General features: G+C 34.4%; 2 protein-coding genes across 4 annotated transcripts in view; one reads left to right on the plus strand and one right to left on the minus strand.

Moving 5' to 3' along the window:
- Positions 1-20,934, plus strand: part of LOC111510265 (RWD domain-containing protein 2A) — a 194,786-nt gene that overhangs the window by 95,661 nt on the left and 78,191 nt on the right. Inside the window, exon 1 of one of the 3 annotated variants that reach the window (XM_074181418.1) lies at positions 5,599-5,797. The exons of the other annotated variants lie outside the window; for them this stretch is intronic. The gene's annotated coding sequence lies outside the window, so the exon portion shown is untranslated. Of the gene's footprint in view, positions 1-5,598; positions 5,798-20,934 lie in introns of those variants that run through there. 3 annotated transcript variants of the gene reach the window in all.
- Positions 1-20,934, minus strand: part of clos (closca) — a 208,193-nt gene that overhangs the window by 95,430 nt on the left and 91,829 nt on the right. Inside the window, exons 9-10 of the mRNA XM_074181415.1 lie at positions 10,279-10,448; positions 7,043-7,847 (exon numbers count right to left, since the gene is read on the minus strand). Of these exons, the coding sequence (XP_074037516.1) occupies positions 7,043-7,847; positions 10,279-10,448 (975 nt within the window). The remainder of the gene's footprint in view (positions 1-7,042; positions 7,848-10,278; positions 10,449-20,934) is intronic.

Here is a 20,934-nt window from a genome sequence, read left to right on the forward strand (position 1 = left end):
TCACTTTTTAGTCCGATTTATTGTCAAAAATACTTTTTTTTTAAGTTCTAGTCACTAGTATTATGAATCTTTAACAGACGGCGCACGAAGACGGCGTAAAATTCCTCTCAAACAACATAATAAAGTTTGAGCATTGGTTTGAGGTCTTGAATTCTCTAGTAATAATGAGATGCAGTAAGTCTCCAACAGAGGGCGGACAGTTGTGAAATTTGTTTCGAAGTAAAGAGAAAATTTGCGGTAATAATTTCAAAAAACAATTCAGTCTTGACGTTCTGATTTGAAATTTCATTCAAAATATTAATGGACTAAAATTTTTTTTCAATGAATAATTATATTTTTCAAATCAATCTTTTGATTTGATATGTATGTCAAGCACCTCAATTCTAATTTTTCGATTTTTTGTAATATTTAAGTAACTGAATTTTTCAGGTGTACAATTTACGATAAAGTTTTGATTGTTGAAATCCATATTCTGGTTTGCTTTCGAATAATCGAATTACATTTTAAAATGTATCTTCCGTTTCGTTCAAAACTTTTTTCTGTACTGAATCACGAGTAATTGAAAATATTTAAATATTTCATCTGTAGTACAAAATTTCGCTAACGCTCATAATTCTTAAAATATGTTTTTTATTTTGATTTTCTTTTGAACAACCTATCAAGGAGGTTACGTATAGCGCCATCTGCCCGCGAATAGCTCAAGCGAAGTTGATTCTTACTGTTATTTTCTATCCATTCACTTTTATATTTTTATGCTTCAGAGTTTTTATATTCTCATACTCACATTTATGTGTTGCATGAGAATATTCATTATTATTATTATTATTATCATTATTATTTATTTCAATATGTAGCATATATATTATGACTTTCTGACTACTTTTTCACCTCAAAATGCTGAAATCACCAAATGTTCAAATATCACTTTCAATTTATATAACTTATATTCTTTAAAATAATAACACTTTGACAATAATATTCTATCTTCGACAATATCTTTTAAGTTGTGTATCTTATATTTCTCAGAATAGTAATACTTTGTCAGTGAGATTTCATCTTCAACAATAAAGTACATTTTGATTTGTTTTGAATAATTGATAGTTTCGTACAGCGCCATCTGTTCGCAAATAGATCAAGCAATAATTGATGGTTACGTACAGCGCCATCTTTCCGCGAATAGATCAAGCAATAATGCCGATAATTCTGTCAATACAGATCCCGATCTTGAGAGTTACACACAAACATGCATACAAACAATCATACATACATACATACAGGTGAAGCTACTATAAAGCGTGTAAAAACTGATACAACTTTCCACATCTTTCCTGAAAAGAAAAAAAATACTTAGGAATAATTCTAGGCACAAATTTGAAATGAGACTTCCATATTAAATATTCGTCAATAAATTAAAGGCCATTCTATTCAAATTTAGGAAACTTAAAGAACTCCAACCTCTAAAATATCTCAAAACTTCATACTACTCGCTTGTGGAAAGTCATATCAGCTATGGAATAGTAGTTTGGGGAGGAGCATTAAATAGTCATATTTCTCAAATTGAAATTATGCAAAGGCGTTTTCTCAAATTAATATTCTCTAAAAATGATAGGTATCCCTCTGATAGGTTATACATCGAAACACGTCTGTTGGACATACGACAGTTGTATTTTTCATGCTCTAGCACTAAATATCACACAAATAGCCATACGGCATCGCTTCCTTCACATCAGTATCATACCCGCCAAAGAGATCAGTATACCACACCTCTAATGGTCAGGGTCGTTACTCAAAGATCATTTACTTACTTTGCGCCCAAACTCTACAACCGAACTCCTGAAAATATAAAATCTATCCCAAATATCAATCGCTTCAAGAAAGAGTTGAAAGAGCATATTCTTCAAAGTCAGAGACTTGAACTTCTACGTCTATTTGAGTAGATGGGAAAAAACCATACTACCTTTGCTATATTGTCCACCTACAATTCTGTAATACATATGTGTTCATATATGTATGCATATATGTATGTTTATATATATGGGCACTATCGTTTTGTTAATATATATCACATCCATTTTCAACAACATCCATATGTTTTTATATATTTTTACTAGTACGCATATTTCACAATTGTGATTTTATACTTAATTGACAATTTAGTTCAATGTTCGTATGATTTTATATTTAAATAATATTATATGTCAAAACTGACAACTTTTTATATTTATACTCATATATTTTATATTATCTCATGTGTTTTTAATTCCATATATTAAGTAGTTTATTCTCTTATGCAAATACTATATATAATTCATTCTCCTACTTTAATATTTATCATATATTTACTTTTTTCCTTTGGATCTTCTTTTTAGCCACATACAAGCAACATCTAATGCTTTTGTGGTTTCTACGATGTTTATTCAACTGTATGTATTACTTTAGTTATTTCTTTTTGTGATTTGAATCAGAATAAACATTATTATTATTATTATTATTATACAATAATTTCAGCGCCACTCTAACATTTAAATACCGCTTTCCTGAAATGTTAAATATTCAAAAATTCACCTACCCGGTGACTGAATACGTCGAATGTAGGACGAAATATGGATCGGAAACTATGAAAGTACTCAACAAACTCAAATATATTCAAAAGAAAGTTCAATAACGATTTATCTTCTGCCTCAAAATAGGCCTCAGTTTCAGCAATAACTCCTCCATCCGTGCGAATTTTTTACCGGTGAGCATTGTTTTAAGGTCTGCAAACAGCCAGTAGTTACTGGGGGTCAAATCTGGCAAATAAGGTAGATGTGGGAGCAATTCGAAATTCAATGTATGTAATTTTGTTATTGTTCTAATTTACTTGTGACACGGTGCGTTGTCTTGATCAAACAGATTTTTTTTCTTCGTCATATGAGGTCGTTTCTTTGCAATTTCGGCCTTCAAACGGTCCAATATTCACCGTTGATGGTATTTCACTTCTCAAGTCGTAGAATATTACACCACGTAAATCCCAAAATACCAAGGTCATAACCTTTCCAGCCGATTGTTGTACTTACGGGCGCTTTGGACGAAGTTCACCAGTTGCTCTCCACTCAGGTGACGATCGTTTTGATTTTGGAGTTTAGTGATGGATCCATGTCATATATCGACGCAAAAATTCCGGTTTGTTATGTTTAAACATTGCCAAACACTGCTCAGAATCATCAAGACGTCCTTGTTTTTGGTCAATACTGCCTCATTTGGATGTCCACTACGTTCTGCATCATCGATGTCTCTACGACCACGTTTGAAGTCATCAAACAAACACTTTTCAAACCATTGCCTCGCTTGAACGATAATTTTTTTCATCAAAAAGCAGTGTAAATTTGAAACACGAAATTGTTTCTGATCCACAATAACCCTCAAATTTATGGGTAGAACATCATGAAATTTCAACAGCTTTCTTTTAGTACTAAAAGAGAAAAACGGTGAATGCAATGAGACTAGCGCCTTGTATGTGTTAGGTCCGAGACTTTTTAACCCATGTATCGCTAGATTTAAGATGCAAATCCTTATGGGGGATTGGCTTCGAAAGAGATGCGTCACAGAGCTCGCTTCACTATTTCATAATATAAGAGTGAGGCTAGTACATCAAGCACATATGTAGTAGCAACGTTATTCCAATGATATCTTGTAGTGATATTTGATAATAATAGTCCTTCACTGGGGTTATTTGGCTCGACATCGATCCACCTCAAGCTAAGTGAGGTGTAGATTACTGTTCAATATATGTGTCTATTTACAAAGTTCTAATGTGAACCAAGTTCCATTAGTGATATTGAGGTGAATATATACCATGTGTCCAAGATAAGGAGGAATAGCATGGGAAAATCGGAAAAAATAAGACATACAAAGTGGGTCAAATTAGTAAACAGTCCATTTAGAGCATATTTGAAATTTTTTGAATTTGGTGATCAAAGGATTATGATGATTCATCAGTGAATTACTCGCTAACCGGCTGATTCTTTTTTGCTGTGCAAATGAAAAATTAAAATTGCTAACGATTTTTTTAATACAAAACGATGAATTGCAGCTCTGTAAAGGTCATATGGTACAAGTTGAGAAGTAGCAATGAGAAAGCTTTTTTGAAAAAATAAATAAATTGATGAATTCTGTTTTTTTTTTCTAAATCCTCCGGAACTAATCGAAATTTCTTGAATTTTCAAACATCTAAACCTCGATTTTTCCATGCCGGCCTTCTTGTCTTGGTCAGACGTATGGTTACAGTTTTATCTAATACTCAACTGGATGTAAAACTGTAAAGATTTCAGAAAGACTCAGATCGTTATGAGCGATATATATATATATATATATATATATATATATATATATATATATATATATATATATATATATATATATATATATATATAGGAATATATAGGAATATGCTGAACTGGTTTTTCCGGGTATTTGATCCCTGTATGTGATATTATCTCTAATTTCACCGACGTTTCGACAAAATCTCATTTGTCATTATCTAGGTGTGCTGTTACGTGTTCAGAAGTTTGTTGACCCTGCTCAACTCACTTCTTACTATACTGGTAAAATGGTATTCGTTACGTGTTCAGAGATAGAGTGTCCATAAACTCTCTACTACCTACTACTTAAATGTTGTTGAGTTTTACCTGAGTTCTTCTCCTTCTTAGTTGACCTCATCTCCCCATTAAGATATCGAATATTCCTATCCGTGAAAACTCAGATTTAGACATAATATCACATACCACATACACGGATCAAATACCCGGAAAAACCAGTTCAGCATATATATATATATATATATATATATATATATATATATATTTATTTTATTTTTTTCACAGAAAATAAAAGAAAGATTTTTGATATACTCTGTTGAAAAAAAAATGTTAATTTCACAATCTATCTATTTTCACCTATATACCAGATAGATATTTATTTTCTTCATATCTATAGGAAATCACAGGTAAAACAATATATAAGGTGGTATATCAATTGGTAATAAATTCTTGGTTTTATAAACTTCAAGAATATATTATCATGGTTTTATAGAAAATAATCGACTAGTACTGGCATCAATTGTTTATCAATAAGTTATGCTCTTCAATAAAAATTCTCAACCAAAAATGAATATGTTACCATGGGTTCAACCACCATTAGGTATTGTTCATATATCATGTCTGGTTTCAGCCCTCATGTCTCCTCCTAGATGTACCTGGCTAGCAGCAGTGTTACCTTCATCTTCCTTTTCATCATACCTAAATGTTGATTGCGGATCAGTCTAGGATCCAGGGTAACACCCAGAAACTTAACCTTCTTTTTATTTCAAAGTTTCAGAAGTCCTAATTGTCGGTCTATCTTGTAACGAAAATCAAAATCTACTGCATATGTTTATTCATTGTATAATTGTATTTTCCTTGAACCAGGATAACTTAGTCGTGTGCATAGCCCAATACTTTATGTCTATCATGAACCAGAACGCGTAGTCCATACAAGAGTTAAAACACTTCTTTGTCGGATAGTTACACTTATTTTACGTGAAGTTTATCTGAAATTATAGGGCACTGCTTATCGAGGATATGCTGATCGGTCATAAAGAGTTCAAGATACTCCAACTGTTCTGGAAAAAGAGGGTAGATGAACTGCATATGGACTTGTGCACATCGCCAATTGCACAAATCAATTTAATACAGAGTACACTAGACTGCTGGTTGACACTGGAGGTCACAGCATTCTGTGAATGACCACTGACATTGCTTTGACCCACGATTGTTTTACCGTGAGTATCTGAGTATCAATCTGTTTTGTTGTACAAATTTTAGGCTAAATACTAAAAAATTAAGATTCACTTGAAAAACATAATAACCTCGACAGTAAGATCTTGAGACCGAACATACATTATGCCTCCGTCAACTACAATCTGCCTTATACAGTTTTTTCCCGAGTAAAGAGAAATGGATTATCTGGAAGAAGGAAACATTAAAAGCAGATAGTTGTTGGTTCACAGATGGATCAAAAACACCTTCTCTGGTGCAGGCGTTTCCATTTGCAGACACAGGACAGAGATATCAACCTGCATAGGGACTGTATTTCAAGCAGAAATCTATACTATTCAATTGTGTGAGGAGAGATTGGTAGAATCCAACCTCATACACAAGTCCATGAAAATATTCTCGGACAGTCAAGCGGCGTAGGAAACTCTTGGCTCCTACCAAGCAATGACTAAATTGGTAGCAAATAGCAAAAACGACTCTCCTCAATAGGAAGACTTAACAAATTGTTTCTGGTCTGGATTTCTGGCTGTACTAGCCTAGAAGGCAATGAGGCTGCTGACCCCCTTGCAGAGGAGGGTACGGCAGGCAGCTTCATTGGACCAGAACCTGTCATTGGTATCGCCTTAGGTTTTGCCAAACAAACATTGAACACCTGGATTGCAAGAAGATTTAAGGACTTCTGCCAAAATCTTCCAGGATTGGCTCACTCCAAGGCGTTCATACACCCTTCGAAACTTGAAACTAAACAGTAGTTAGACTACAGTAGGGATGAACTACGATGTCTAACAGGCCTCCTCAAGGTCACTGTCGTCTGAATTATATGCAGAGACTCGGACTGTCGGAAGACAGTGTGTAACGCCTCTGTTTGAAAAATAATGAAACAGCAGAGCACTTACTTCGTGCCTGCCCTGCTGCGGACCGAATCAGGTTTTCAAAGTTCAGCAGAGCAACACGCTCACCGCCAAATAAACTGATCGGCTTCTTTAAGAAGCCGGGTATTTGGTCGAGTATGAATAGGTGTGAGCCACAATAAACCTTTGCGGGTTGCGATAGAAGGCCACTTTTGACCTAACCTAACCTACTCCAACCGTGTTGTTGGAACTGTTGTTTTGAGATTGTTACATATGGGTTTGTAAAATTCAATTTTCCAGAAGGACAAATACTAATACGAGTAGAAAACTCCTTATACGTTGCAAATTCAACTTCATTCTCCTATATAATCTAATGAAACATTTTATTCATTCACTCACCTGATATATTGTCTGTGTTGATTATATCAGCGACAAGGTTATCGATAAAATATGTTTTCGTTATATTTTGTGGTCCAGATTTTCTCAAAGCATATTTAAACAAGGTGGCCAAATCCAAATCGTTCACGAACCCACTCACTACCAAGTTTTTAACTCTCAATTTATTGAGATTTTTCACTGAAGCTTTACCATTTCCAGCTCTTTCAACATTATCTGGTTCATTCATTCTCAATTGATGATCGTTCAAATCTTCGGTTTCGATATTCTTCGCGTAATTTTTACTGCTTGAAATGTTTTCAGAAGTTTGATTACCATCAAGAAGCATTTCTGATTCACCACTGAAGGTTGCGTTATCAATTTCATCTTTCACTGTAACGTCGTTAGTAAAATTGACGTTACCAATTACTGTAAAGCTACTCACAGAAGAGTTGTCGCTTGTACGTAATATTTTATCAACTGGATTACCATTGATTTTCTCGGGAAATAAAGGCTCTTCGCTTCTCAAGAAATCGAATTCGATTCGCGAGTCAAGACTGAAACCTTCATTTACATTCAGGGAATTTTCAAGGATACCGTTCAACGCAATGTTGTTAATCATGTGGAAATGTACTGAATCTAAAACTGCGTCGACGTTCAAAATTATATTTCTGGCTGTTATATTTCCCTTTATCGTATGTTCCTTATTCAGCTGAAGGGATTTTTCTATATCGTCTTCCATTTTGGATAATTTTGATTGATATGTGCGGAGAGTCAATGTTAGATTATCCGAAGTGGACATTTTTGTTTGTGAAGCGCTGTCAGTTACCTGAAAAATGTCTTTCATCAATATTGTGTTAACACTTTTAGTTTGTTTCGACTTGGTACATGTCAAAACTTGACCAAAGTATGAAAAGCTAAGCTTGTGATGCACTGTTTGAAACCTTTGGTGTAGTAATGAATATTACTGGAGTTTTTTTTCTCAACACCAAACCGTTATTTTAACACCTCGACACGTGTTCCGATCACCAAGTGGTCATCTTCAAGAGGAAGATCAATCAGTTTGACCTTCCTCTTCTTTCCTATTGGTGATCAAAACACGTGTCGAGGTGTTAAAATAACGGTTTGGTGTTAGGAAAAAAATTATGGTCAACAATTTAAGCCTTTGTTCGATTTTCTAGAAGTACATTTCAAAACACTGTTATTTCAGTATAATTTTAAAAACATTTTTGGTATATATTTTGCACTGAACTGAATTGCTTACTTTCTGCAAGCAGTCTGTAATATATACAGCAAAGAAAGGTTCGCGAAGAGTCTTCGAAACGTTTGCTCCCTGCTGTAATGACCTTCAGCAAACTCATGCATTTCTGGACAATTCATGCGCGGTTCGTTTAATTCATCCATTTTGAATCATCATCGATTCAACATTCTTGTACTCTGCGGCTGGGTAGAGAATATTTTTTTAAAGTGGAAGAATATAGGGATACAAATTAACAGTATCTTCAGCCGTATAAGTACTTGACAATTTGAAAATTTTAAACTTCGAAAAATCCTATATGTACACATCTCAGACGTTGAAACGTAACTCACTACTCCGACCCCGAAGCTATATAGCTGAATGAATTCCGCCAGCCGATTGCAGTCAAATCTGATTGGCCAGCATAAGGAAGCTTGTTTATTTTACCCTACATATTCAAATGTGCGTGGTGATCACGCTTCTATTATTGTTTGGGTTACTTTCTTTGCTGGATGGATAGAGTTTGGAATGTGCTAGGAAAATGCATTCCGTTTAGCGGTAGGACAGCTCGTCTAACGATATTCTGTTTCAAATATTGTTGTTATTGTTGATTTCTATCGATTTTTTTGGTGTTTTCACCTTCCACAATCTGAAAAAGTCCGGAGACATCTATCTAGGACGTTTTGAAAATAAAACGAAACAAAGAGGATACTGAAAATTAATTGGATTGTTTCCAATTGTGAAGATGGGAGCAGATTTTAGCTTTCGAAGTGTTGAGTATCTGTATAATTTCTTATATTTTTTTTATAGGCAAAATTATTGACTATGATAAATTACATAAAACCATCACTTCAGTCCTGTCGTGCATAGGAAGGCCATCAATGAAAAATAAATTAAAAAAACAGTGGTCCTAGAATCGAACCTTGCGGAACTTCAAATTCAACATCATAATATTCAGACCGGGTGTCATAGAGATTCACAGATATTTTTATGAAACTGAGATAAGTGTGAAAATTCCATCGAAGTGATCTAAGAAGTTTGTCCTTCCTTCATCAATATGGTTGTTGAACTTGTTTCTTGGAAGTAATATTTTATTGTAATTGTTTTTTCAAAATCTACCTCGTTAACCAGAATTAATCATTTATCTACTTAGTAAATTGATAGATGTTGCTGTTACTGTAGATTATCATGAAAAATGAGAAATGAAAATTTCTATATTTTTTACTACGTTTATTTGTAACTAAAGTTATTGCAATTTCGTCACATAAACACTATTAACTCCAGACACTTAAGCTTATAAACTCCAGATTTCTCCATCTTGCCCACTTTATTTTTGGCAATGAAAAGGAAATTAGATAACCTGATATGTGGTCTGAATGCCACTTCCACATTGTTTTTTCTGAAAAATCCCGCAATTATGACTGTTCTTGTACCAAGATATGTTGGAGTTGTAACTCTAAATCTGGAGTTTATAAGCTTAAGTGTCCGGAGTGTAATAGTGTTTGTGTAGATCAATGTGGTGGAAGTTTTCCAAACGGTATGCTGAACATGAAAGGTCCTTCAGACTAGGTAAAAATGATTCGACGTTTTCAAACCATTCCTTGGAATGCAACCACAAGTTCCCGAATCTAAACGATACGGAAATTTGGTACTATGCAAGCAAAGGTTGGAAACCCAATTATTTAGAATCTTTGGAAATTCATAAGCATATGCAATACGGGTGTAACCTGCTAAATGATCAAATTGTTCTAGGTTACTCACCGGTTATCAAATAAGCGTACCTATGTTATTACCTACTATGGTATTATATAAGAGGTAATATAATCTTTCATTTCTAGTTTAATGTATAAGTTTGAAAATGTCCTTATGGAACGAATCTGCTGTAGTTACTATAGATAGTGTTATCAATTTTCATCTAGTAATGGGATACATTGGTATCAATAATATTATTATGAGGAACAACTACCAAATGAAACATTATATCACTGGACTTAATAATCATTTAATGAGTATGGAGCCTCACCTCAATTACATCTCCTCTTGGCTTCTCTCCTAAAATAAGAAGATCCTTCGAGTCAATAATGTTCAAATTTTCCTGACACCAGTTGAGCAGCTGATCATGTTCCTGCTTGAGTTTGTTTTTTGATAAAAAAGTTATTTCAAACATATTGCTTTCATTTCTGCTGCTGCTGACTGCAATTGGAAATAATGTATTAGATTCACAATAAAAATTTATTCTTTCATCAAGACGTTGAACATAAAACGAAATAAAGTTCAACTAGTGTCAGCATCAAGAGTCGGTGGTTTCTGAGACTTTGACATACAGTGTGTTAAAGCCAAATGGAATAAATTCATTATTTCGGTTACATATCTGAAAAAAATCCCGAAACACGTCAAATGTGAATTATAGTTTGACATTCTTCAACTTAAAAATGCCACCCCTACCTTCAACCCCCTTCGAATGACAGGTACAACCCCCATTATTTAAGTAGGAAGTATAGGTTTCTAACCTATCTCTTCATTCTATATTCAAAAATGTTATCGCTTTCAAGTTTATTGCAACAATCGACATAAAATAAATTAAAACCATGCGGTTACCGAAATTCAATAAAATACACTCAAAAACTAGAATGTAATGCAAAACGTAATGAAATGTAGAATACGAAAAAGAACTATGGATGTAAACGAAGTAGATGTTCTAATTGTTCAGCGCGAACGTCTTGGCAACATCCTAATCTCAAAAAAACTGCCTTCTAACATTATTTAACATATCAGGCGTGACCGACCTAATGGCAAGTGTTATTCGGTCTGTTAGGTCATTCAAATCTGAAGGTTTACACATTGCTCTTTACATATCCCCATAAAAAAATCAAATGATGAGTGATCAGGTGATCGCGCTGGCTATTCAATCGATGCTTGCCTCCCTATCCACCGATTGGGAAATGTTGTATTTAGGTATTGCCAGGCAATAACTTGGTAATATGGTGGTGCTCTATTCTACTGAAACCATATCGTATTCACTGGAATTTGATGGTTTCCTGGATCAGGATATAAATTTGCTTTAGTTGGAATGATATCATTTTGAAGTAGTGCCAAATAATTATCGCCATTCAAGTTGTCCTCAATATAGAAGGGACCAATGATATGATTTCCTACAATCCCTGCCCATAGATTAACCTTTTGAGGGTATTGCGTGTGTTCTTCTCTCATCCAGTGAAGATTAGCATGGCCGTTGAGAGACAAAGTACTCATCAGAAAACAACGTTTCCCAATTGGATGATATTGTTTTCCAACATGTCCATCATTCGCTTACAAAAATAAGTTCTTCTATCAAAATCGTCTTCCAGGAGCTCCTGAGTAGGTATTATTTTATAGGGATGCATTTTATTTTCTTTTGAAGTGTTTACTATCGATGTATGGCTAACATTGAATGTAGTGGTTGCCTGTCTACTCGATGTCTGTGGGTTTTCCTCATACTCAAGCATCTCATCTAATTTGAGTTCATCACTTATTGTATTGGCAGCTGCTTTTTTAATCTGCCCTACATGACCAAGCTCGCGAAACTCCTTCTCTATTTTGCTTATTGTTCCTTGAGATATGAGCCATAAATCAGGAAATTTCTCATGAAATAGGCGAGCTACTACCTGTTGTGTTCGGGTTTTATCTCCGTAACCAATCATTTGTAAAACTGTTATTTTATGCATTTTCAGTAATCTAACCATTTGTCAGACTTGAAATTAACTAACTTTAAACTTGAATTGAAAATACTGACAACTAGTGTTGTGACATGCGAAACAAGTTGACAAAGCGTTTCAAACTGACGTTTCCACAACAATTTTTCACAGTTTTTCAACCACATGATTTTAATTTATGTTATCTTAATTGTTGCAATGAACTTGAAAGCGATAACATTTTTGAATAGAAAATGAAGATACCTTTCAAACGATATATCACAAACCTATAATTCCCATTCAAAAATTAAAAAATTGGGGGTTGTACCTGTCATTCGATGGGGGTTGAAGGTAGGGGTAGCATTTTTCCGTTGAAGTATGTCAAATTATAATTTAAATTTGCCGTTTCTCGAGATTTTGTTAAAATATGTACCGTAACCGAAATAATGAATTTATTCCATTTGGCTTTTACACACTGTATAACCTTCGACATCGCAGTCAATGCACATAACACTAATATCTGTCGCAATAGTAGACGAAATGTTCGGATCGCTAGATTCCACAGACCTCATATTCCGAAAATTTGCCGTTCCCTTTGACGGAATGTTCTTCAAATCTTCATCAAAATAAAGAACAACTGATTGTCGGCAAAGATGTGGAGTGGCAGGGGAAGATAAGACAACTAGATGCAAAAAAATGTAGATCACTGAGAACCACCAATGTTTATGTGGGGCTACTTGTAAGTAATTCAAGAACCACTAACAAACACAAAATGGTGAAATATAGCATCGAAATAATTTTCACTTCTTGTATTTTCTGGTATGTTCTCCAGCTCTATCGTTAACATATCGACTAGAACACAAAGGAAACACAAGGATAAGTCAATGAATGGGGTCTTCTTCAATAACATTGAAGACCTTGGCTTATCAAAGTGCCTGACTTTCGCTTTCCTCAGGTCGAGTGAGCTGAAGTCGGAAACTGAGGGGTTCATCATGGCTTGCCAGGATGTTGTCTTCAACACCTTAGTCTACCGCAGTCGCGTGATGGGTATAGAGGTTTCTGACACAAGGTGCAGGGCCTGCCGCCAGGCGTCCGAGACCCTAATGCACTTGCTGTCAGCATGTCCAGCATATGCGGTCTGGGCCTATATCCATCGACATAACGCGGCCCTAAGAGTGCTATATTACCGTCTACGACACTCTTACGGTATTGACGAGACACCGGTGTTGCCCTACGCTCCGGGGGATATTGAATCCGTTGTGGGGAACTAGAAGTGCCGAATTTATTAGACCTATTCGTTCCCCACCCTCAGGCTCATACAAGCTAATAAGCCTGATGTGGTCCTTTTCGACCACCAGAGCAAAACGATATTTGTCGTGGAGTTTTCAGCTCCTGGCGAGACGAATATCGTCAGAAAAGAGGAGGATAAACGGATAAAATATCGAGATTTTCTCTTCGAACTCCGTAGACTCTATACAGATCACTCTGTCAAGATGATTGTTCTGATTATTGGAGTCCTTGGTGGAATGATGTCCTCTCTACTCTCGAATCTTAAAATCGAATCGGCTTGCCGCACTGAGGCAGAAATCTTAGCCACACAGATGCAGCAGGCTGTCATTTTTAGCTCACTGCGCTTGCTCAGGGCACATGATTCTCGGACCCAATGATCACTTACCCCACAATGTGGGGAGTGGTCATTGGTTGATAATGCTGGCGCGCCCTCCCAAATGTATGGGGGCTTCGGGGGATAGGGCCTGACCAGCGCACACGACGATGTATATCCACCATATTGATCACATGTATATAACAGGGATTGGGTAAATAAACGAAGGCATCACAGAAGCAACATTTTCCAAAAAATATTCCTCGGGCGTGATATTGCCAATTTCTAAACTATAACTAAACTGAAGAAATATGTATCTAAGAGTATTCTATACAATGAATAGATATAAATTGTTAACTTTAAATTAGCATAATGAATTGAATTCGATACAATGAATATATATAATCTGTTAAAAATAAATTAGCATAATGAATTGAAAATAAACTATATACATAATATGAAACACATATGGACATGATGGGATTGAAATTGAGTACTTTTCATTCATGCTACAGGGGGTTTTCTCCTCACGTATACAAATCATATTGTATGTCAGTGTTTAGTAGTTCTTTCTTGAATTTGAATTCATTTTGTTTATTAGTGAGTTCATTTTTTTTGGTACTATGCTCCAGATCTTTGGGCTAAGACAACTACATTGGCTTTGACCTACCAATTTTTGCCATTTCGGAGCTAAAAGAGTATTTTTTTTCTTCAGGTATTATACATGAGTTTAACTGGTTTAATTTTTATTTTGTTCTCAACGACTGTCAGAATGATCTCCTGGGAGTATAGCTGCCGTGTATCTAGGACATTACTTTCTTTAAATAACAATGGAACTGCCTCTAACCATGATCAAGCAGGCCTTTTGAATATTTCATTGAATTTTGTTCAACAATTATTTTACTGCAGTTTGCATTTTGGATTATCAATAGATACTGTCGAAAAGTAATTCGCTTTGCACACTGTACTAAAAGGAGTTATATTCAATGAAATCAATAAATTCTGTAATACTTCAATATTCTCTTTAGCATTTACGAAAATTCTCCATGTTTCAACCTTATACTTGAAACTTGTTCGCTTTTCTCTTAATCTACTATCAAAATGAGAACTAAAATTATAATCAGTCATATTTTTTGACTGACTCATATTGATTATATTGATTTAGAATTCGCACCACTTGAAAAACAGGTCAGATTGATCTACAACAAGAAAAGTTTCTTTGACTTAGCAACGAATATGTTTAAGTAAAAATGCATAAGAGATAATAAACCGATTTTGTTTTTCCAAACCTTGAATAATCGTTCTATTTATATTTTTGATATGTACCAATGAAAAACAAAATTCTAAATTATGTTCTCCAAGAACGGATGGACTCACTCAACAGTTCATTTTTGGTACACATTTTTTTTTTCGCTGTCTTGGTTCCGAATTGGATGTCTCCAATTTCTTCATAATCGTAAAATTCAAGTTCATGATATACGATATGTAGATATATTGAAATTATGTATAAAACGTTCGTCAGGTTTTCCACCGTCGCCGTCGGGTTCATCCATGCCCCCATTATTGATATAGGCCAGTTTCTATATTCTCTTTATATTTTCCTTTTTACATCAGTATGCATTGTTTGTATTCAAGCAAATTTGCCTGTTTATATATTATGCATGTATTAGGAATAGTTTTCAAAAGAGTTCAGTCGGAAATTTCCCTGTGGAATATTTTCCCTCGAGCTGTTTCATTCGTGGGGCATTCAAAGACTTTTTTCTACTGAAGATCAGACAAAAATTGATTCTCATAGAAACTATGTACACAATATTTTTCGGTTATCGAGTGTAGTGATGCATATTCAAAAGTTATAACTCCATTCAATTGCATTCCTTACATCCTTCGTGAAATGGAACTTCTCTTTTCGAGCGTGGACATATTCGATTTTTTCAGTAAAGCGCCTTATCGAAAGAATGGGATTTGAAATAAAATTTCAAGGACTGAATTGAATATGCGAAAGTTCAGTTATATTCTCATTATTATCTTATATTTCAAACCGATACAGCAAATAGTAAATAGATATTGTAAATTAAAGTATGTCTGAACGCGATAACTTCAATTTTTTTCTCGATTTTTACCTGTCTGTTTAAAAAATGAGGGGAACTTTCAGTTTTTTCAAAAAATATTATTCGTTCGTTAATTTTTATTTTGTCCCCTTCAAAATAATCCCCCTCAGATATAATACATTTTGCCAGCGTTATTTACATTTACACAATTTGAAGTTACACAATAAAAAAAAATATTATACATATATACACATATACATACACATATACCTACATAAATATGTAATAGATGAGTTACAAATACAAATAAAATAACAATTAGACCTTGGAGTATAGATATCACAGCAGGTTAAGAGAATAGAAGTCATAGCAGGATGATCTTTCACATGTCAACTCATTATTTATACAGTGTCACCATTAAAGTGCGCACCATATGGGAAACTTTTTTTTCTAAAAGTTTCAATGAAGTTTAACTTCGGCACTTGTTTATGCTTAAAATGATGCGGTCAACTGCGACCCACTGACGTTCAGTGTTTGTCAAATTCAACTTTATTTTTGAAAAAAATTGAAAAAGTGCATTTCTAGATCGAATTTAACAAAAAGTTACTTGAAAAAGTTGTGTTTACGGCAATTGTATATCCATATGCCAAATTTTATGCAACTAGGATAAAGTTAACGTTTTGCTTATTTTTGGCAGATATCCCCTTTATTTTAAAAAACAAGTTCGGTTAATTGTCATCAATGCATGTATACATAACAAACTCATCATGGAGTTTAACTTTTCTGATAAATTTTCACTCATACGGACATTTTTAGAGAGAAATTGAAAATGTGCTACACAAATTTTAACATGACTGGTGCAAAGTTTCAATCACTTGGCTATTTTCTTAAACAAGTGTCAGTACCTTCAATTTTGAAAAAAAATTTGCAATAAGTATTAATAAAATTACTAGAGTTGAAATTACATTAAAATTTCAATATTCAGTATTTACAGATTATTTATAAACACTAACTAGGGCGGTAAGGATGCTTAATCACGTTGAATAAAATTTTTAAGTAGGTTTCGACAAAACGCATGCCATGGTAGTGTCAAGTTGTTGATTTACTTGTCAAACTTTTAACAGTTATTGTTGCAATAATGTTGTCTCTTCAGGAAAGAATAGAAATAGTTTTAATATGTGGTGAGAATATACCATACCGGCAAGTAGCTAACATTTTTAATGAACGACATCCAGGAAAAAATGTTCAACATACTACTGTGTCAAGGATAATGTCGAAATTCAGAGAACAAGATCCGTAGCAAATCAATTTAAGAAAAAGAACACTCCAAGTAAATATGATGAGGAGGCCCAACTTAACATTTGTTTAAAAGTTATTGAACACGGGCAAACGAGCATAACCGATATTATAAAAAATACCGATTACAAGAGAGAAAGTGTTGCAACAAATTTATTGGAAAATAAATTTTGGCCTCACTAGCCAAGATTTTAACACATTAAAAGAAAGAGATTTTGATGTCCCTTTGGGGTTTTCATTCTGGTTTCAAGGAGAGAGAAAAGAAAATGTCAAGTTTCCGTATAAAATTTTATGGACAGATGAGGCAACGTTCCCTACAAATGGAACGGTAAGTTCTCATAATTGCCGATGGTGGGCCCAAGAAAATCCCAATTTCACAGTTGAATGTGGTGATCAGTATTCCTTCAAAACTAATGTATGGTGTGGGATACTCAACGACCAAATAATTGGGGCATTTTTCTTTAGAGAAAATTTATCATCCGTCGATTATCTCAACCTTTCAAATAATGAGGTTTGTGAAGTTTTAGATAATATGCCATCACACGGTTGCTGTAAAACAGTCCCTCCAACAAATGTTCAGAGGCAAAGTTATTGGACGTAACTGGGAACATTATTGGCCACCTAGATCACCCGACTTGACGCCTTTAGACTTTTTCTTGTGGGGTTACCTGAAACAAAAACTGTACCGAAGTAGACCATTTACTGAAATACAACATCTGGAAAATACCATTCGCGAGTGCTGTGCGAATATAAATCCCCGATTTATTAAAAATGCAGTTACAGATGTCACCAGAAGGACCATAATTTGTATTGAACGTGGAGGACGACATACTGAAAAGTAGGCTATAAGTGTTTTACAACCTCATTTAGATCAATGAGTAATTTTTTGTACCCATTTGTATTTTCTATAATATTATTGTTGTTTAAAATTTATAATAATAATAATAGTTCTATCGAAATTATTTGAATTTTTTTAAATTGCCACTGCTTTTTCGAAATCAAAGGTTTGTTTAAGAAAATAGCCAAGTGATTGAAACTTTGCACCAGTCATGTTAAAAATTTTTTAGCAAATTTTTAATGTCTCTCTAAAAATGTCCGTATAAGTAAAAATGTATCAGAAAAGTTAAACTCCATGATGAGTTTGTCATGTATATATGAATTGATGGCAATTAACCGAACTTGTTTTTTAAAATAAAGGGGATACCTGTCAAAAATAAGCAAAATGTTAACTTTATCCTAGTTGCATAAAATTTGGCATATGGATATAAAATTGCCGTAGACACCGATTTTTCAAGTAACTTTTTGTTAAATTCGATCTAGAAATGCACTTTTTCAATTTTTTTTTTTAAATTGAATTTGACAAACACTGAACGTCAGTGAGTCGCAGTTGGCCACATCATTTTAAGTTAAATTTGAAGCACAAACAAGTGCCAAAGTTAAACTTCATTGAAACTTTTCGAAAAAAAAGTTTCTCATATGGTGCGCACTTTAATGGTGACACTGTATAATTCAGTAGGCAGTTCTTAAATTCATCGAGAGAAAAGAATGCGTTGTTATTGAAAAATGTGTCCGTAATTTGGTTTTTATCTCCTTAATCGTCAAAAAACGCCGTCATTTCATGGGACTCTTCAATCTTGAGAACGGAAAAAAGTCGCAGGGGGGCAAATCTAGTGAATACGGTGGCTGTAGCATGATTACAGTGTTGTTTTTGGTCAAAAAATACGAACTAGCAATAACGAATGAACAGGTGCATTATCCTGATGCAAAAGCCGTAAATTGTTTTTCCACAATACTGGACGTATTGCTTCTTGCAAGCGGCGCCTAACTTCAAGATAATACTCCTTATTGACCGTACAACCATGGTGCGCTCGAACTGGGTGTGCTTATATGGTCTTGGCTTTTCTGAGCTCTTCCATTGGAACGATTAGACATGGATTTCGATGTCATAACCTTATACCCATTGATGTTATTCAACAAGTCCTGAGCGATGCTCATGAGACGGTTTATTTGGCCAAAATTCAGCAATTTTGAAACGAACTTTGCTACCACACGCTTCATACCTAAAATTTAAGAAAAAAATGCATGGCATGAGCCAACCGATATTCCAATATCCTCAGCAACTTCCCTAATAGTGATTCAACTATTCTTCATATCAACTCTCTTCACTTTTTCAACATCAACTATTGATGTGCTGAGACGTCCAGCATCGTCATTCACATCTTTTCGAACTTCTGTGAAAAACTTGTACCACTTGTAAACATTTTTCTGACTCAGAATACATTCACCGTATGCCACTGTCAACATTACATGTATTTTAGAGAACTTGATATCAATTTTCACACATAATTGAAGCAAATTCTCTGGTCCATTTTTTTTCGATATCAGAAAATCGACGAACACGCGAAATACTTCTAACTTGTATGCCTCTTGCTAATAAAGTAAACATCCTAAACAGCTGAAAATGTGAACATATATTCGAGACGAGTGTACCAACATGAAAAAATTAAAAAACCGATTATCGAACGTACGTAGCTTGCGAACAGTAGCTTGAACAATCCACGTATGTAAAATTGGTTGAAATTTGCTTGCCGTTAGTCTGAGCGGTGAGCTACCTTATTAGCTTTTATCTAAAACGCTTCCTAATCCCTTTTAGAAATAATAGAAGAATTCAATACACACTGTTCTTCTTTCATAGGGGTACAAAAAAGTCCGAGTTGACATATGTCTGTCTTTTAAGGATAGCTCACTTTATCCATTTTAATGTTTTAAATATAGGTTACATTCAGTGTAGTAATTCAACAGCTATTAAGATAGATACGATATTAATTATCATCCAATGAATACTTAAATTACCCCAACCATTGTTTTGTCTCCAGGTACATACATAAACTCACCTATTGCGGAATTGAAATTGATACTTTTGTTTGAGTGAAATTTATCCTAGTCCATTATCATAAGGAACAACATGGGGTACTCTGCTTGGCCTAGGGATTTGATATGAGATTGTGTGATATTTGGAATATAAACTTGAAAGTTTGAGAGGTTGATGAATCATTTTTTATGAACTTTTACCAATATTCGAATATTTCACAAAATTTCATAAAGCACTATCACACCATTCGAACCCCCTGATCGTTTCTGGGATGTTCCAGGTTATTCCCCAACGTTCCAGACTATTTTTGAATATTTCAGAGTAAAAAAATATGGCATCTACAGCAGCAACATCCATAACGGTTATAAATCACTTTTTTTCTCTCAGTTCATATATCATGCACTTTGTAGAATTTAATGAAATCATATGGTTTCGAAGACAAATAACTCATGACTTTTTCTCTTCTGGCCTTTTCTTTTTTTTTCCTTTGTTGCCTCTTATTCACTTTCTATCTGTTTACTGATTTGCACTTTTGCCCCTTTTGTAGCATTCCTTCTCTAACTTTTTCTGTCACTCTCTTTCCCTCTTTCTTTTTTTATCTCTCTTTTCTGTGCACACTGCCACTGACTCATTTCGTTCTGTCACTCTGCTACTTCAGACAAACTTCACAAGTGTATCTAACGAGAAGATATAATCGACTTTTTCGGTGGTTCTCTCTAGGATATCTCTGATATTAACTGTGATGTTTCCCAGAGATCCATATTGTCTTTAATATTTTTTTATGTTTTAGATCAATAATATATTGGACAAACAATCTAAGAAGGCGAATGTGACGAAATCGGATATCATAATGTCGGAACACATAATTTTTTTAGTTGCGTAGATTAATTTGTTGGACGTTCAATAGCGATGGCTCGTGACGTAGCATACATTTGAATAGGTTATTTCATGCCGACTGAAAATGATAATATCTGAGCTACTCCAGTGGCGGTGGAGTTGAAGAGAACTGTGAAAAAAACTTCAGTGTTTTTCAAATCTTTTTCAACTAAAGTACACTAAATATCTTATGTCAGCATAATAGTGTCAGCGCTCCACGTGCTTCAAAATGCCCAATTTGGAATATTTTTAATGTTAACAAAACAAAAAATCGCCCTCACTGAATGTTTGTGAGTGTGAAGATTGTCAGCAT

Source organism: Leptinotarsa decemlineata, unplaced genomic scaffold, assembly GCF_025532065.1.
Source record: "Leptinotarsa decemlineata unplaced genomic scaffold, Ldec_3_MD MMD2_tig00026314_RagTag_RagTag, whole genome shotgun sequence".
In the NCBI taxonomy this organism is placed as follows: Eukaryota; Metazoa; Arthropoda; class Insecta; order Coleoptera; family Chrysomelidae; genus Leptinotarsa; species Leptinotarsa decemlineata.